The 19,941-nt window shown below is 37.5% G+C and overlaps 1 protein-coding gene across 3 annotated transcripts in view; it reads left to right on the plus strand.

The window, feature by feature from the left end:
• Nucleotides 1–19,941, plus strand: part of npas3 (neuronal PAS domain protein 3) — a 262,662-nt gene that overhangs the window by 227,210 nt on the left and 15,511 nt on the right. For all 3 annotated transcript variants that reach the window (XM_066694336.1, XM_066694337.1, XM_066694338.1), the window contains one exon: nucleotides 17,759–17,877. In XM_066694336.1, the coding sequence (XP_066550433.1) occupies nucleotides 17,759–17,877 (119 nt within the window). The remainder of the gene's footprint in view (nucleotides 1–17,758; nucleotides 17,878–19,941) is intronic.

The raw sequence follows: 19,941 nt of genomic DNA on the forward strand, positions 1-19,941 counted from the left end.
TTGTGAGATAGTGAGCCCAGAGAGGGAATCCAGACTGACAAGAAATATGACAGGACAGTTACAGAGTGTTTATGCAATTAAACTTTCACTGACAATACCTGCAAAATGATGAATGCGTGGGTGGAGGTATGTGTGCACAAGCAATGCCCCACCAGTATTGCACATTTTTCATTATTATACAACTGTTCAGATCTTTCAGGGCTCGCCTGAAGTGTGGTGGCAGAGAGAGAGAGTGTGTGTGTGTGTGTGTGTGAAAGGGAGGGAGGGAGGAGGGAGAGAGAGAGAGAGAAAAGAGTGGGAGGGAAAGAGGCTGAGGGAGGGAAGGAGAGGGACCATTCAAGAGCTAAATCTGCTTCTCTTCCTTTGGATTCTGATGCTTTGCTGATAAGTGTCTTTATCTCACAGGTATTTTTCAAACAGATTAAGATTTACATTGTCTGACACATTTAATGTTTAATTTCATAATAAATAAATATAAAACAGAAGCCATATTTCTCAGTATCTGTAGGCTCTGCATATCTGAATTTCAAAGCAAGATCAGCCGTCTGAAACTCAGATCATAGTGACCACTTCCTGCGAATCTATCATCGCATGAGTGGATTTGTTCCTTTCTGTTTTTCTGAGGGGTTTGTTTTGTTTTCTATGGTATTTTCGTTTTTTCACATTTAGTCTTGATGTGCCCCTACAGGTTTTTAAACTAGATAAAATAGCTTCTAAAAATGACACATGATATCCTCATAAATTATTATTATTATTATTATTGTTACATATTTTTTGTCTTTTTGTTTTTTATGAAGACCAATGAGGTAATTTAATTGTGTGATGCTGCTAGTGAGGCAATAATCTTCACAGGCTTATTACTTAAGAGAATGCAGAAAAGTGAAGAACTAGTATAAATATGCATTCACACATACACGTATGTATATATGAATTGTGAGACTTGCAGCTGTCCAGGGTGCTGATGTGCTTCACGTCTTGCTAGGTATGAAAACTATTCAGCACTGGGATGAATTAAGAATGAATCCGGTCTTTTCCAGGGGTATCAGACAGTATTGAGGTGCCCAGCTCAAGATCAGACAATCACTTTATTCATTTCACTCCCCAATGTCAGATTTCGGTTATTTGTCTCTCTCTCGAGTCTGTGGTGTGTTTGTCCCCTTTGAAGTCTTCATCTTAATACTGAATGCCAGAGTGGAGTTTTTTCCTCCCGAGACTTTCAAACCCAAAAAGTAGGCTAATTTTAACCAGTGGGGGACGTATCTTATCGATATTGCTCTATTGTCTGTATAATTTTTTTCTTGTAACATCTAGTCTCACAAGAATGGTTCATTTTGTAAGCTTGAATGAGGGATATCTCTATTATGCTAAAGCAGGTCTCCAGTTCTTCCTGCATGTACGTTTTTCTTAAAAAAAAAAAAAAAAAAAAAAAATCCCAGAAAACAATGAGCTGCAAACCGGCTAGTGAAGTGTTGATTTTAGTTAGCGGAGAAATTACAGAGGTGTGTTTGGGTTTGAAACTAAAACTAATCCTATTAATTCAAAGTGAATAACAAAGAGGACTTAGACTTTTCCCAAGTTGTTCCATTTATTCAACCTGCTAGTGTTTTGTTCTTCCATCATAATTATTTCCAAGTCAGATCCACGCTGATTTCCTAGTGGACTTGTGTACCTCCGACTAACTTAAAGAACGACGAAGCCAGGATAATTCACACAATTCCTCAGGGGTCATGTTCTCTGTTTTTTCAAGGACATTTTTATTACAAAGCTGATGAAATTTGCATATTAATTCATTTCTTTCAATTTTTAAGATTAAATGTTGTCAACATGTATCAGTGCAAGGCTTTGACAGTGCTGATGAAATGGGTCAGTCAAGCTTGAACATTTTGAGTAAGGCAGCCATCTGCAACCCCAGAGCCCCCAGTGTAGTTCACTGCTTCTCCTGCAACTTGATTAAAGAGGAGAACTTTGACTGAGCAAACGGGGACTGAAATTATCTGCCCAATTCTGTCTCTCTGTCACCGGTGCTATTGAGGGCTTTCTTACAAATTGAATGGCTTATAAACACGTACAAATCATTTCTCTACACAGCATTTCATCCACACCTACTCTTACAGTTATTTTATTTCTTTCTGTCTTTGTATTGCAGAGACGGGAGATTTGTTCTGAAGTAAACCAGTTTAATTTGGCATGGGCTTCTTTATATCTGGCAAGATGATAATCATTAAATTACAGTGATATATTTATTTATTTTGTATTATTTAAGGAAAGGTTATTTTATTATGCCAATTCACCTGAGAGCATCTAGACTTTTTGTTTTACCATTTGTAGTAAAGTAAGCTTTTCATATTTAGGTATTGAATGATACGGTGATTTAAGTAACTGAGCACAATAGCATCTTTAGCAATTCCATGATTACCTGGACCCAGATGTGGAGTAACGAACTTGTTTCTGAATTCTTGACGATGGCAGTAAAGCTTTCCTAGTTAAACTCTACCTTGCGCTCAAGAATCTGGACTGATATTCGAAGAGTTAACAGTTTTCAAATGTGCAAGTTGTGATCGTGTGTCCCAGGAAAGAATACATTGCTCATGAAGGATTTTAATGAAGGACTAGACTCTAATTTCAATGTTTCATATCTACATATGTTCACATATTTGACACCCAAAAGCAGATGTAATACAGACAGACAGACAGAAGACAGACGGACAAACGTACTTCATTGTACCCCCTCCACCCCCTTAAGGTTTGGCCACAACAGAAAAATCTTCTTTGTAATTAAAATAAATAAATAAATACATACATAAACACTGAATGTAACCTTAGTGATGTATGATAACCATTAAACCATTCATTAATTTGATCTTTTCTGTTCAGTGCGTTCGTACCTGAAGCTATCTAGTTATTGTACTGTAAATATAACACTTTGAACACATTTTTATACTTTCCCTTTGTATTTGTAATAGCTTTAGAGTGAACAAACAACTCATTGCATATCATTTAAGCATTTTCTTATTTGTCTCCCTGTAATACGTCCTAACATTTCTGTCCATCCTGTCCAGGGTGTTCCATAAAGTGCAAATTTCAACTTTTGTCTTTAGCACTTTAATTATGGATAGTTGCAGAATCCCAAACAGTCAATACTTTTAATTAGATCAGCCATGTTTATTTACTCTCTCGGTTAAAGCTGCAAATTCTACCCAAACTAAATCAGTGACAGTTTGACATTAATGAAATGACTTGTTTTACTTCAACCAGAAAAAAATAAATATGAATCGAGTTCGAAGGTTAAACATGTAATTTGTAACGTAATAAAAAATGTCCATTTCCAAGATAAACATCAGTGTCACAGTTCTGTACTATGAATGAAAAGAAAGAAACGGGAACCATCTGATAAAAGCCTGTGTGAAAGCAGTGCTCTTCCCTCAATGACTTATTAATGTGAGGAAATTAGACGTAAGTGTGTACTTTGCTGAACACGGCTGTTCGAATTTGACTGTTTTCATGTGATCCTTTTTGGAAATTGAGGAGGATGCAAGTTAGTTCTGGAACACTCCATTAGCCAATCAGAGCGCAGAGTCAGGAAGCATGCAGGTGTGGTGGAGGCTGTGCTGATGTTCCTGTTCTGCTCCACCTCCTATGACTAATGAGCAGCACTCATTAAACTTATTGCTTCAGGAATTAAAGTTTGTGCAACACAGCACATCAAAAATGCCACCATCACTCGTCCTGTGCAGCAAAACAAATTAACATTTAATTGAGATTTAATTGATATTGGAATCTCTGTAAATTGTAATTGGGAAAAAAATGCACTGTTTGTGGACAGGGATTTTTTCTTGTTTGTTTCCATTTTTTGTTATAAAAGAAACATTGCTTGATTACTGCTTTAATGTATCCAGTCTCACATTTAAACCGATAAAGAGAAAAATCTGTTTATTGCAGTGCAGACCAAACTCCCCGACACCTTAGGATCATTGAAGAATAAACTGGATTCTTGCATCACTGAATTACTAGCCAGAAAACGAACATGATGGCCTCCTCTCATCTGTAACCTCTTAACTGTTCTTAACTAACTCTATGATTCATTCATATGGCATTAAAAAACAACATTAGCTTGCTGTAATTTCCTCTAATATTTTAGTGTCGCTTGAATGTACAGAACCTTTTGTGTAATTCATAACCCAAACTTCATTGCCCAGCTGTATAAATGGAAATGTATTTTACAAATGTAAAAATAATGTGATATGTTGTAACACTTGTAAGTCACCCTGGATAAGGGTGTCTGTAGGACTGTGCGATATGACGATATATATCGTATAACGATAGAAAAACGTATATCGTTTCATATTATGCTATATCGTTTATATCGTGGTGTCGCAAATTGCAATATTTACGGCAGTATTTTTCGTCATTAGGACGCTTTGCGTTCTTCCCGGTTCTTCCGCACGTGTCGGATGCGGCAAGAAATGAGCATCAGAAACAGACAGACAGACATGAGGACAGTGAACTGACACACAATAACCAACACAACCAAGAGATACTTTAATGCGCAAGTGCACACGGTCCGCCCCGCTCTCATCGCCGGGCTGAACTCGATCTGCATGCACCCCCCACCCCCGCTAATTTAGATTGAAACCATTTGTACAAAATTAATAAACGTTTGTTTGCATTTTAATGAATTGGAAAGCAATGCAAACACATGCAGAAAGTATCATTTTCTTTTCATTAAGATGGTGGTTCAATTATTATTATTATTATTATTATTATTATTATTATTATTATTATAACTATTTTGTATTAACAACGTGCTGTACTGTAAGTAGAATCGAGACGCGACAGTCAGAAAGAAATGTCCCTGTCTAGTAGATGTTAATGCGCCACTGTAAACCCGGCTGTGCTAAATCTACCTGAATCTGTACCTTACAGCGCATGTGTTGCGTGATTACTGTTACTTGTGTTATTGTTGTTATGTGACAGTAAATCATATGTGTATATGTATGTATGTGCTTTGAGGAAGATAAGTCGAAACGCGTAAGCATTATGATGTTCACTTTTTCTCTACTAAATAATTTTTGAGACATCGGTGAATATGGACTGTTTTTAGACGGGAGCTGCTGTACCATCCTCCTAATATAATACGGAAAATAGTTCAATATAAAATCCCTGGGATAAGATTTAAGATTTAATAAAACTATTGTAACGCCAGCTATTTTTAAACTATATATATATATATATCCCATAACAACATAATACATGTAATAGTAATCACACAACACTTGCCCTGTAATGTGTTGCATTCTGCATATATTTACCATGACAGCCTGCATGTAGTATTTGTTAGTTTTGCTTATTGGAGGATTAACGAAATACATGTAGTTTGAATGTCTTTGGTCTTATTTTGTGGCTTGATTGGATAAAAACAACAAATATCGAGATATATATCGTGTATCGCCCCAACTTCTAAAAATATGGAGATATTATCTTTAAGTCATATCGCCCAGCCCTAGGTGTCTGCTAAGAAATCAGGTAATAATAATAATAGCAATATTCTGTCAGTCATCACAATTTATTTATTTTACCAATGCAATACATGTTTTATTTTGTATTATCTCATAGCCTGATTTATTGTAAAAACCGTTGCACATGGAAAAGCTTCAGGTCAGTGTCAGTTTTCTGTCTTTAATGACACAAAGACGAGTCCCATTTCTTTTTCCCAGTGGAAAATGACAGCACGTTGTTGTAGGAATTAGAATAGAGAGCTGCTGATGTGACACGAACAGAGCTTTTTGTTCTGGACACTAAGACTTTTTTCTCCACTGATTTGGGAAGCTGAAAGTAGGGTCTTTTGTTTTCACATTGCACTAATAGCTGCAGCACGACAACTGCAGTGTCAGCATTTATCTTTGAACTCCCGATTATTAGTTTTGACTGCAGTCACCTCTCTGACAAGTGTTATTGCTGTTCTATTTTATACCCCTGTTCTGGCTGATTTCTAATGATAATGCTCTCCCTAGTTCACTGCTTCTCTGGAAATTACAGACATGCTTTGACAGGGCAAACTACTTAACAGCCCATGCTTAACTCAGCCTTCTTTGTTGTGATGTCATGGCCATGGCTGCTGTGCTCCATGCGTTCAGAAGAGTCTGATACACAAAAAGGCATCACCCTGTGTGCTTCAAGAGAAAGAAAGCACAAACAGGATCCTGTGTGTTTCTCCTGGCTGGTGCGGCTGACAGCAGGACTGCGCCGGACTGCACAATGCATTCACTCCAACACGGCACAAAATGTAATCAAATCATAAAAAATAAAAAATAAATTATCTCCTGTTGACATCTGCTCTCCAAGTCTGTGACCATTTCTCTGAATCAACACAAGCCCAGATAAACCTATCGCAGATAAAATTTGTGAAGTTGTCGCAATTTCACCCTGATTTCCATATTAATAATGGATGCACTATGTCTCCCTTTGCTGGTGCCAGATATATAAGATTTAAAAGGCACAGAGGTTATCTCTCCATTAGTTATGCACTCTGAGGATTTATCAAAAATAGGCGAGAGACCACAGCTGACAAGACGATAACCTTTAATCTCCCAGCGCAATATTGCGGTGATTCCATACTTCAGTATTTTAGAAGGGGTTACATCCATATGCATAGATCGGTGTTTTGTGCAAGTCCTAACGTGCCGGTGTTGTGACCCTCTGCATCAGCATGTTGTGAGTTCAGATCCCAGCTCTGACAGCCTAGTTTACATTCATTATTTACCCAGTGATGCATCAACTTTCCACATCTTCAGTGCCTGTGACTACTGTTGTGGTCTGATCAGAGGGGAAAGTGTGTTTAGATTTCCAGGTCCTGTAACAACATGCAGTGTTTTTATTCTCCCAGGAGCCCAGGATAGTTGTGTTTTAGAAGGGAGTGCTTTGGTGCATCTCTAGGTTGTCAATTTTATGATACTCTACAATCCCATAATCAAGTCTGTTAATCATTACAGATTCCAATCTTTTTCCACCATTTTCTGTGCATCAATATGTGGCATTTTGTCTCAACTACGGAAGAGGTTTTTGTAATTTTAGCCACTTCATTGCTCTTAACATCAACATATAACTATATCCATTACTGGATGGATGTTTACTGTCTTGTACTGTGTGATACATAAATATATGGAGAGTAATTAATAGTGTAAGGAAGATTTCCCAGAGATCCAGCTTTCAAATGAGTCGTTGGTGGGATTTGTGCGTTTGTTGGCGTTGCGTGTACAAGCCCTGTGTGCTGCTGAAGTCCTGTGATGACACTGGATGATCAGAATACCTCTGTGTTTGTTAATCTTCTGTGGAAACAACCAGGGTTTGCATAATTTCTAATAAGGGAGTGAGATTAGTTTGATAAGGCATGTTTTTCCACTTGGGAGAAAAGCAGCTTAGTGCCTTAACACCTCCCCATGCTTTTGGGACCCCAGACTAGCGACACGACTGCGTCGCCACACCAGCGATTCGAGTTGTGCGTCACGTACAGTATATATTGTTCACTGCACTTCATTTGTCTCACCGATTGATGGCTAGATCATGGTTTGGCTCACACGATCATAGCCTACAGTGCTGTCTGAAGGCACAGGGCTCTGATCTAATCCGCTGCTTTGGGAGCAAAGTGTATAGTGTCTAATCACTTCCAGGACATGCGATTGAAATGCAGTGAAGATGGGTCAATGAAGCTGTGGCTTTGCTTCAGAGAGCTGGTGGATTCTTCTTCCTTTCTGATTTACTTCTTCATTGTTTAATCCCGACACAGTCGATAAGCAACTCAGAAATAAGCAGGGGTGTCAAAGTCGGCCTCCAAAGCTCCATTAACATTACAAATAAAAATTGTTATAGAACATTTTTGTTATTTGTTTTTAAAGAAAAACATAACAGGGGTAATTATTTTAAAATAAATAACTGTATGGTAAAATAAAAGTGCTTAATTTCTTGTGATTTGATTTAATTATTTTAATATATGTTCGTGTTCACTGGGCATTGCTTAATGTATTTTACCATTTAATCCTATCATTTACTACAAATGCAACCATAGATATGAATATTTCTGTCATTCTAATTATTCCTTGGCAGACTAGCATAGGTAATGTTATGTATGGGGTAATATTTATTACCTCTTGAAAGGAGTGCTCATGCAAATGGTTTTAAATTTTAATTGAAATCATCTGTTGCCGCATTTTGTTCAAGGACAAAAAGGTGAGACAGCACCCATTTGTGGAAAGAGTTGCTCATTAGAAAAGGTTTGTTTATGGTAGTATATAATTCAAGTAATGGTCACAGCTTGTGTGACAGCAAATACCCCACCATTTGTTTGATTGCTACACAAGTCAGGAGATCAGTGCTGACTAAAAGATGTTTGCACATTAGCGCTTAAACGAAACAGGTTCACAATATATTTCAACACATTTTCTTGACAACAGCAGGAGCAGTGTGCTACAAAGTACACAACTGAGCCTCTTGCCTAAATTATGTGGGGGGGTGGATTAATGATCTAAAATTAAGAAAGACATGAATTTTAAATGGACACTCAACAAACCAAGTCAAACAACCGTGTAAAGAAACAAAGGGTGCATCTTCCCAGGCCTGTTAGCTTTTGGTGGGGAAAGACTAATAAGGGCTTCTCATTACACTCCAGCAGTACAATAATTGTGCTTCTGGGACTTTTATGCAACTTTAAACAGTGTTGCTTTCAACTTTTTTTCCCAAGAGGTGTAGTAAAGACACAGAAGTAGATACAGTAATAAAACATTTAAACTGAAATACTAAAAGCATCATCAGGCATTGTTTGAGCTCTTGATCAAATTAAAGTGTAACATACATGGGTCCTAAAGTGGTTTAGTGGTTTAGTGCATCTTGACATGTTGCTGTTGTGTAGAACTAAGATGTGTCGCACACTTTCTGATCAATTCTATCACATAAGCAACTTATACAAAAGATAGAACAGTACTGGAATAAGAAAGTTACTATTTACCTTGGGGACACGTTCGATTGAATCAGTGTAACCTGCATTATTGTGCATCAGCTAAGTCATACGCAGCAGCGCAGGTGAATGGCGAGATTCGAGTGGTGCTAATGATGGGATGCACTGCAATCAAAGCCATCGCTGCAGATTGTCGATGTTTTCCCTTTGTTGAATGTGGGATTGTTTTACGTGCACAAACAGTCTCCGCTGCACATTCATCTGTCCTGCTGTTGGCAAGAGGAAAAGGATAAATACGGCTTCCCTGTTTGTCGTGGACATGGCAGCACTTCATGTTTTCTATGGAAACTATAATTAATCTGAAGGAGTAAGAGCTGAAATGTCATAATGACTCGAGTTGCCATGGGGAAGATACATCTAGTGTATTTGTAGTTTTTATTTTCAATATCCAGCATATGCTGGCTTTTACATTTTTAAGTTTTAAAAGTTGCTTAAATGATAGAATCAATCCGGAAGAGTGCAATACATCTTACTTACACTGCAGGAACAGTACGCTTTAAGGTCACTATTGCAGGTCTTCCCACCGCTATGAAGAGTCCAGAGTTTTCATTTCATCAGTGGTTATTGATAAAAGTACAGAAACCATAGATAAAAAAACAGTAGAGATGTATATGGCCATTGCAGAAAATAATTTTTCAAAATGAGATCTTGTTTTTTCAAAAAGAAATGCCCTGTGGTAACACAACAGTGAAGTGTGTGACAGGGGTTTCAAATCATGATAATGCTAAGAGATCTGGGGTAAACTGAGCTACATTTAAGAAAGTAAGGTGGCATGAATACAATATAAATGTGTGGCGAACATGAGGGGAAAATCACTGCAGAGGTTCTGTGAACAAATCCAGCTCTGTGCTTAACATCCAGGGTGGCACCAGATGCAAAAGCAAGTCGAACGTCACAGAACGATCACTCGCTGCTCCTGAATGTGAAGCGAACGACAAGCTTATTTCGATAAGTGCAAAGTTGTATGAATTATATATCTGTATTACAGTGCTAAATTCGTCAATGTAGAGACAAATCTGTAAATGTGGTTTGAAGCAATAGAGCTGAAGTGCATTCAATTTATCTTTACATTAAATGGCTGATGTTGTGCATTGACACAAATATTGATATGAATGTGAAGTGGGGAATATTAGCCAGGTAATCTAGCCTGGCGTGGGTCTGTAAGTCATATTTGCCGGCGCTCTGCATGGCGTTCTCCTTGCCTCGTGTCGAGAGCACTGCACTGCACATTTCACATTCAGGGAAACACGGCGTCCGAGAGGAAAGAACTGCCATCTTGTTATTAATGGTCAACACTCTGACTGCCGTGAGTGATACTTTTTTTAAATGCCATCATTTAAATGTAGATTGTGGCATTCTGAATGATCTGCTGAAAGGTTCCAACTCGAAATGAATCTGAGCTCCCAAAGCCCATAAATAAGGGGCTGACAAGGGGCTGTGACAGTCAGGCCGGGACAGAGAGGAGGGACCTGTGGCTGCTGGGGAACATTGTCTTGAATTTAAAAGATTATTAGAAACCATAAAACACACTAAGCAGTTAGAAGGAGGAGAACACATATTTTTTTTCACATTATAACTATTGACCTTTGTGAGAAATGTACAGTGTTTCAGGTGTTAGCTGTTCTGTTCTATCAACACCGAAGATTGAACATGACTTTTTTAATAGAAAACACAGAATTCCTGACTGCTCAAAGGACTGGTGTGTTGTAATTGAATATAAGGGAAAGAAAATAAACAGAGAAAGAAACAAAAAGACAAAAAAACTAAAACAATCGCTTAGCATCTGAATGTGCCTGTAAAGGTTTGTTTTCTTCCTCTTCTTCAGTCTAGAAGACATAAAATGATCAAGCAGTTTTTCTCAGGACTAGAAATGTTCTGTCTGTGCCCCCCCACACGCACACGTGAGCGTAAGAGATCGGATACAGTTTCATCTATGACAAATCAATCTATAAATAATAGGCTGGACGTTTGAAAATGTATTCCTTGTAGTGGATTGGACTGTCATTATTTGTATTGTAAGGTTTGTATTGTATTATCTTTGTTTATTATATATATACATGTTTTTGTGTTCCTAATGTGAAATGAAGAGGCAGAGAGTAAATTGTATCAAATATAAAGACTATAGAAGCTGGTAGAATATTTTTGATTAAGTTCCATAGAGTAGAACATTTTAAATGAATGTCCAATAAATTCATAATCACACTCTGTTAATGTATCTGTTGTTTTACACAATGGTCAAGCTCATATTTAGTCTCCATGCTTAAAATAACAGCCGAACCTCAAGCCCTGAGTGAATAAAATATGTTCTGTACTGTTAGCTTTTAGTATTCATGTTATATTAAATATGTCAGGATGTATTACCGTATAGTGGGACATTTTGGTGGTAAAGTTATTGTAGCATTATTGGCAGATTGGATTGAATCGCCAATTACAGTTCCACCAAACACCTTCTCCCACCTTCTGAATGCATTGCAGGGAGGAAAAGAGGAAATCCATGTAAACTACAGTGACAAAGCGGATTTACTGAGTCACGTAAAAAAGAGAGGACCTTCAGTTTCCATAGGGCATCTGGAAAGCTAACACACACTTCATAGATATATTCAGGTCAGAGTTTTTTACACGTCAATGTATTGAGCTAGATGTAAAATATTATTACTAAGGTCAGTGGAAATACCCTGAAGGAGAGCATCTGTTTCTGAGGCAAATGGCTCTGGTATGAAAAATAAAACCAACTACTGAGTTTAAGATGTAACTCTGGATTTTCTTTTGCTTGCAAACCAGGAAAGCTGTCTGGGACCGGGGTTAATGAGAACGCTGCAGCGCTTGATGCCAGGAAGGCTTACATCAGACAAATTTATCAATACAGACAAATACAATTATTGTCAAAATCAGAGGAATCTGTCAATACATCGGAAAAGGGAAAGTTTCCATTCGTTCACTGAAAGGAGATTGGATAATCTCTTGGTGCTATAAAGCTCCTTCATAAAAATTAAAAAAGCAGAAGAAACTGAATAATTGTGTGTGTCTGTGTGCATATTTTAGTTTCTTTGTAAAAGAACTTGCCATTCCACAGCCTAGATCAGGGGTCTCCAACCCTGGTCCTGGAGAGTCCTAATCCAGTTTATCTTATAGGTCACCCTAAATCACCAATTTCTAAATACTAGGAACAAATGTGAGTTATTAATCAATTAAGAAAATCAACCATGGGAGCTCTTGCTCAGAGAGGCTGTAGGTATTCTGATAATTTCTTAAATGGTTTCTAAATTACTGAATTTACCAAACCAAAGCTTCACTGATCAGACTGAAATACTTCCAGGTGTTTATAAATTGGCAATAGAAGGGTGACCTTTTAAACCTGCTGGATAGGGACTCACCAGGACCAGGGTTGGAGACCCCTGGCCTAGATTTTCAGGTGAGCACAGCTTGATTATCTGTATTAATTAATAGGCCATTTAGCAAGTGTTTAGACACACCACTGTCAGTAACTATTTTCAGAGCGATCTCCTGCAGCTCCTAACATGATCCGGGTTGTTTCTATTGCTAGAGGGAAAGTTGTTTTATTATTAAGTAAATAAATATAAATAAAATTAATATTAATTTCCTTCCTGAAAAAGTATCTTACCATTCAGTAAAGATGTAGCTGAAGACATTTCTGTATTACATTTGTTTAAATAAGCAAATTTATCAAATGAGTAAAGCAGGGAAAAAGGCTTTGAAGTCTGGGTCGAGGTTATTTAATGTTGACCGTGTTTATTGCTATAAAGGCTGAAGAGGACGAGGAGAGTATTTACCAGTTTCAAGTCTGGGTTGTTTTGTTCAAATTTTACAGTAGAGATCTATATTATATTTAAAAATATAAATGTTGAAGTAAATAAAAATATAACTAATAAATACAATTATAAATACATGTATTTATTGATTGATTTTGCAATTAATTTTGTCTTCACTCTAGTGTCAGTGATGTAATGCATCACATTCTGGTGTTTAACAAACACACGTGTGAAACGTATGGAGTATGGACTAATACGAATACAATTAATCTGTTTCATGATTTCAATATATGGAGCGAAACATCCAGTTGAGTTTCAGTGCCGATCAATGGATGTCAGGGATTAGATTTAAAATTGGATCTCAGTGAATAAAGAAGTGATGTATGATATCAGTGAAATATACAAGTACAAGTTTTTAGTTTTTTTTCAATAAATAGAGGGATGGTGAAATAAACTAAAGATTAAAGGCTGAAAGGTGTTGAAAGGTGTTCCAGTCCCCATGTACGGCCAGACATTCAACTCGGTTTAAAAGAGACTTTAAGTCGAATTAGATTCCTAAATATCACCTGTATCCGAGATTACTGGCACATCAATCATGGGAAATGCAGGAAGCTGCTGCGGTCGCCGTCCCGCCTGCTTCACCTGGAGACCCGAGTGCAAAGCAGGCACAGCTGGAGATCATCGGCAGACGGGCCGTCCCGCCCCGCGCACAGCGTGATTGATGCTGGAGTGAAGAGACTGTGCCCAAATTAAAAGAAAATATATAAAATTGGGAATATAAAACCACATATATGTATTAAATATATATATATATAATTTTATTTATTTATACATTTTGGCACAAATTATCCTCCGTATTGTTTATTTGTTTTGATTTTATTTGAGTTCTCTCCAGCTTTTAATTTAATTCATCTAAAGCAGAGGAGCTGTGAAAGTGTTTCTCCACAGCTCCTGTGTGCGTCTTATGTTGCTCATTAAATGCATCCAAGATTATTTGAAAGAAAATATAAGAAAATTAAACAAAATTAAATAACCTTGCTAATGTTTTTCCACTAGAGGGTTTAGCCTAATATACAACCAGTTACAAATAATGACTTTTGTTTAATCAGTGACAGATTTGTGTACATGTATCTACTTGTTTTCTGGAGCTTTGTAGGACCCTAGAACTAAATTGTATCTGAATAAAAATAAAAATCATGTTGCTTATCATCTGCACCCGGCCGGAGATTTAACCAAGTGGCTCTCGAGTGCTTTGTGTGGGATCAGGGAACGGGTTGGCAGAAGCTCATAATGATTGGAAAATGGCCACTTCTTATTGTGGTAGACTCAAATTTATTAGCTCATAATTACTAACTAGACATTTAAAGTATCTGTAGATAGTTTGGTGCCTGTTTTAGCACCACTATGGTAAACATTGGGAATCAGAATTACTTACAGGGAAACTGAAGTAATTTAAAAGAATCAAACTGTAAGTCGTTACTGTTGAGTGGCTATGAAATGTATGGGTCAGTGTTGATTGGCTGTGAAATGTATGGCTCAGTGTTGATTGGCTTGCTGGCTAGCGTCAGCATCTCCAGGCAGCACCCCATGACTTAAACTGCACTTTCGGAGGAGGAGAAAAAATGAGTGTACTCTTAATAACCTGTACAAAACAAAGGAACTGTTTTAGTAAACTCCCGTCTTTGGGGCAGTAGAAGGCCCATTCATAGGTGGTGATTAAGACATCTCCCAGCATGCATTGTAATTAGGAGGCACTGCGCACGTCGATCGATTTGTTCAGGCCACAGTGTAATAGCGACACAATCATGCTGGAGTCAGAAGAGAGACGCTTTAGGTCCAACCTGGCAGTGAGAAACAGTATCCGTGCTGCGTCCGTGATCTGTAGGCTCTCATGCCTGTCAGCTGTACCTGATTGTCTGCCTTGTGAGTTACTTTTGAATAATTTAGCACTGAGTGTAATATTTTTATTGACTTCTGCCATGAAAAATCTTCAGTTGCAGGCTGAAAATAAATAAATATTCATTATATGATATTATATTTTATATATGTGTATATATATGTGTATATATATATATATATATATATATATAGTGTGTGTGTGTGTGTTTGTTTGACATTTTTCATTTTCTGTTACGATAACACCTCAGCTCCGCTAATTGCCTCACTCCTGATTGTGATCTCATTCTCCTTGTTTGTTGGTGATCTTTATTAGATCTGTTTATCGCAGCAATTGCTGATTTTAATAGCAAAATGCTCAACCAAGCCTCAATAGGAAATGCAGTGAATTTAAAGCTTTGATATGCTCACTTTCTCCATCCAAACAATGTGGGGAAGCAATAAAAAAGGCAAACAGAGTGTTAGGGTATATTGTCAAAAGTGTAGAATTGAGAACAAGGGCAGTGATGTTCAGACTGTACAATGCACTAGTTTTCACCCTGGAACAGAGGACACTATGTGGGGACTTGATCCAAGTCTTCAAAATCATGAAAGGCATCGACCACATCAAACCAGAGGAGCTTTTCCAGATCAGCAGGGACACACGCACCCGGGGACACAAATGGAAATTGGGCTTCAAGGCATTCAAGACAGAAAACAGGAGACACTTCTTCACACAGAGAGGCGTCACAATCTGAACAAACTCCCCAGCGATGTGGCTGAAGAGACAATTTGGGAACATTCAAAAACAGACTGGATAGGATCCTTGGATCACTTAGTTATTAATGGACACAAAATGAGCACGATGGGGCGAATGGGCTCCTCTCGATTGGACACTTTCTTAAAAGTGTTTCACTTCTGGAAGAAAGGTCACAAAAATCCCTCCCCAAGTTTAGCTGGATGTCGCACTGCTAAAATCAGCAATTACTTTTATTATATTATAAGATTTTCTCATTCAGATGTTCCCTTTCTCGTTCCTTTTCCACCCTCAGAAGCATTCAGTCCAGCCTATGAGATTTTCCCTCTCCGTTAGCTCGGTATACAAGTGGGAAGAGGGAAATAAAATAGTAATTTACGAAGAGAGAGAACACGGTTTTGCTTTAACTGAATTCTTTAAAGAATTGTATCATGATTTGCAGAATTCTGGAACTGCTAATCTTTCTTTCATTCTTTCTTTTTTCTTTTTTTAGTTACTAGAGCACACATCAGAAATGACCTGAAGTTCCTCAACAGTATGTTAAAAAAAGGACACTGTTTCTTTAAGCCATCCTCATGCCTAATGAAAGAAATAAGTTCTAAGGAGCTCTGATCTTGTGTTTTAGTAAAATAGACTCTACGGCTGAGTGACAGCTCTGATCTAAAGCATTTAAGTGTAAGTTTTGATCTCTCTGCCTTTGATTAAAACTAATGAGCTCATTTAATTCAAAATGGGAATCTCTGATAAGAGAAATAAGGTTGATGTGATTGGATTAGAGGGGCGAATTAAACTCTTAGAGATGAAGTTTGTGCTTATATAGTGTATTAAAAAGCTGTTGGCGTATTCTGCTGTTAGATGATGAGAAAAATTTCATAGCAATTCATATTTAATCAGAAGAAATGAAATGACTAAATATAACATAACTCTGCTTTTCCCTAGAGTGATAAAGGACTAGTTAGATTTTAAATGACATTTAATTCATGTCCTCAGACACACAAAACCTTTATAAAACATCATGGCAAGAGGTTGGTGTCCCCACTTTTAAGTGTATTGTTCCCAGAGAACGAGAAAAAGCACGGCAGTCTTGTAATATGCAGAGCAGCATAAGACAGGATTTTCCAGGTTTCTCATCGAATGAGTGTCTGTCCTCAGCAGTACATGCTCAGAGCTTTCTCCAGAAATGAAGAACAGGAGGCTGGGCAACATGCGCCAAAATGGCCCTGTCCAAAAAACTAAAAAAAACTCCACCAACAAGGGCAATTGTATAAAGGCATTGCTGTAATAGAATGTACTAGTCAAGACAAACTTTGATTTGGGTTTATATTGCCCATATATTGTCTTATTTTGCTATTCTTATTTTATTTTTATTTTACTTGGTGTCTGAACAGAAGTATATTTGAGAATAACTTGTAAAAGTTATTGACCAACTAAGTATTTTTTTTATTAGAAAGTTTGTTCAGTTTAGTTGTTCTGTTGTAAAGGCTGATTCAGTGCCTCTTAGTACTGCTCTTAATATAAGACGGTGTTAGATAATAATAACACAAATAAATTACGATAGTGTGAGTCATATGAAACCGAAAAGGCACACAGTTGAGGCTCGAGAGCTGTTGTCTTGCTGTGTGGAGCTGCTGTGTTCACATCCCTGGGAGACTTTCCCTCATGTGGGATCGTCATTCACACCATACAGCCATACATCAGGGACGCTTCAAAGCTTTTTATTCCAGAGAAAATCTAGTTTAAAGGTGCAAATCTAACAAGAGAAAACACAGGTATGGAAAAGAGGAATGTAAATAATACTCTTTTCTATTTCAACATACTTTTCGAAGATTAGTTGAAAAGACAAAAAGTAGAGCAAATATTTGCATCTTGGGCAGTAAGTTTTTAAAGCCATCCTGTAAACAGCAGAAGAATTTGGGGTGAATTTTGGAAAGCATTGACCTAGGTGACGGGTTTGCACAGCCTTTGTGTTGTATTAGAACATGTAATCGCTGACAATGGCAATAAAGTGATTCATGGAAAACGGTAATACTGCTGGACAACGAGAAGCACCTTTAATCCTCACAAACTGAAAATAATATGTTTGCAAACGTTATTTATTCTACATCAACCGTTAATAACACATAATATTACAATGTGCTGTCGGTTCACTCATGTTTTAAATTGTCCATTGACGATGGTTACGAGTTACACTTTGCTATTAAATGATTATCTGGAGATGATAGAAATTCAATGAGAAGTTATTACAACTATCCTAACTGGATGTATTTTTAATATCATCATCTCCTGGGCTTCCCCACATTAATATATAATAGCATCATTAACTAATGAGGTTTCTGTTTTGTGTTGCAGTGGAATCCACCAGCCCCAGTTTACTGGCTCCTGACAACACGCTCGAGCGCTCCTTCTTCATTCGAATGAAATCCACGCTGACCAAGAGAGGAGTCCACATCAAGTCGTCTGGATATAAGGTACACACCATAGCGTGAATTAACACTAATATGGAAAGATACCAGCACACGGTGCCCGGAAAATATTACTCATCACAGGATTTTTATTATAAATAGTAACAGGAAGAGGAGCCACAGTATTATAACAATATTTGCATTTGTTTGCATAATAGTTTAAAAGCATTAAAAGTGTATTGGGAAGGTAGCCTAACAACACATGAACTGAGCTACATTTGTGTTTATACAGAGCGAGAGAAACAGTTGTTGACGAGGGAGCGCTGTGTTTGTTTTATGAGCACAGAGACTTCATATGGACGGCACCTATCTCAGAATACCAAACAGGCTTTCCAAGATGGATAGAGATTTTATTTGTAATAATTTTTTTCATCTGTGAAATAAAATAATTAATGATTGTCATGACCGTAAAACACACCATTCAAAGTAGATATCCTGTTTATTTCTATTACGTCTGTTGATGGGTCTTATTTGGACTTGTTCTTTGTTGGCAGAATGCTCCATTACGGCACATATGCATACATACAAAGGTCTATTTTCATCTTTTAAATAAATAATAATCTTCAATTTGCTTGCAAAGTCCTTGTTTCCCAATATGTGCCATTTAACGCTGCTCTGAAGCTGAGGATTTCAAGTTTGGCATTTTAAATAATAAACTTAATGACCACAACCTACCCTGCCAAATGAGCTTCGGTATCAATATAAATCCACTGCCTGATTGCATTTCTGCATGTCAAACATGGTTTGTATGTTGTCAAAGCACACGGACCAGTTGGCTATTTCTTTTAAAAGCATTGTGTAGTGAAATACAGTGCCTAGTGTCTTCCTTCCTCAATTTTCCAGATTTCATTAAAAAAGATGGGAAAAGAGCACCAAGCAGACTAATCATGGTGTGCAGCAGAGTGTGAAGATCGACAGTCATTTCCTTAAAGTACAATAAACCACTGCCATTACACATTAACCATTGCGGTTTTTACACACTATTGACTGCTATTAAGCTGTTCAGGCTAGCTGAAAAAATAAAATAGAGAAACAGATCTATCTTTTGTAGCCAAAATCCCCTGGCGAAGAATAAACCCCCAAGCTTTTCTCTGAATTAAGACAGATTGGGAAATATGCCTCTTGACAAACACCAAACAGATTTAGCTTTGTGGTTTCACAATATATAAACCTACCGAATGTATCGCTTTCTTCTGCTAAAACAACGTGATTGAAGTGAAATTTGAAAGGGCCTTTCTAGACGTCGGCAGCAGGGCAAACGAGTCGACTTCCTGCTGTTCCTCCCTGTGGACGTCTGTATCCTCCAAGTCCCCAAGAATTTTATTTTGAATTTTTTTGCAAAGAACACATTTTACATACAGGTTGAAATACAGCTTTCCTTCGATTCTGAAAACTGAAAAAACAAATCACAACACAACTCTGCTCACATCTGAATGGTATTGATTTCAACTTGAAATGTCCTTCAATCTGTTTCTTTTTCTGGCTTAATGCTTTGAGTACCAATGGGATTTGTGCCAAAGTCAAAGAGTGCCGTAGCCATTTTGACCGAGCAGGTTTAACATGGCAGCCCAGCACAGCTGTGACATCAGGGGTATTTTAATGCGGCTGTAATTCTAGTGTGTGTTGTACATGCCCAAGCGTATCTCTGCTTGTAATGAAAAAGTGAGTGAGAGATTCATCCCTCCAGGGACCTTGGACTCTCCAGCCTAGTTATGATGAATGGATTTCACTCAAAATGTGAGCTCCTTGTATAATACATCATAATGAGCTGAGCCTTCGATTTAATTTGAAATCTTTAATGGGCTTTAATGATCGAAAGGCTCAGAATTGTAATCTACTGATTTTGCTGTTTGTATTGTTTCTGATTTAGTTTATTTGTATTTTGTTTTGAATGCCAAGTAGCGAGCGAGACACAGGATAGTCAGAGAGAGTGTTATTCAGGGGGGCATTCTGCAACAGGAACTAAATGTATCCTTATTCCGCCTCGGCTTATTTCATTCAGTTTATCTGTTACATCTATGTGGACATATATTTCATGCAAATAAACATGAATGAAGATAGGGTCCTGCT

This window comes from Amia ocellicauda, chromosome 21, assembly GCF_036373705.1.
Source record: "Amia ocellicauda isolate fAmiCal2 chromosome 21, fAmiCal2.hap1, whole genome shotgun sequence".
NCBI lineage: Eukaryota > Metazoa > Chordata > Actinopteri > Amiiformes > Amiidae > Amia > Amia ocellicauda.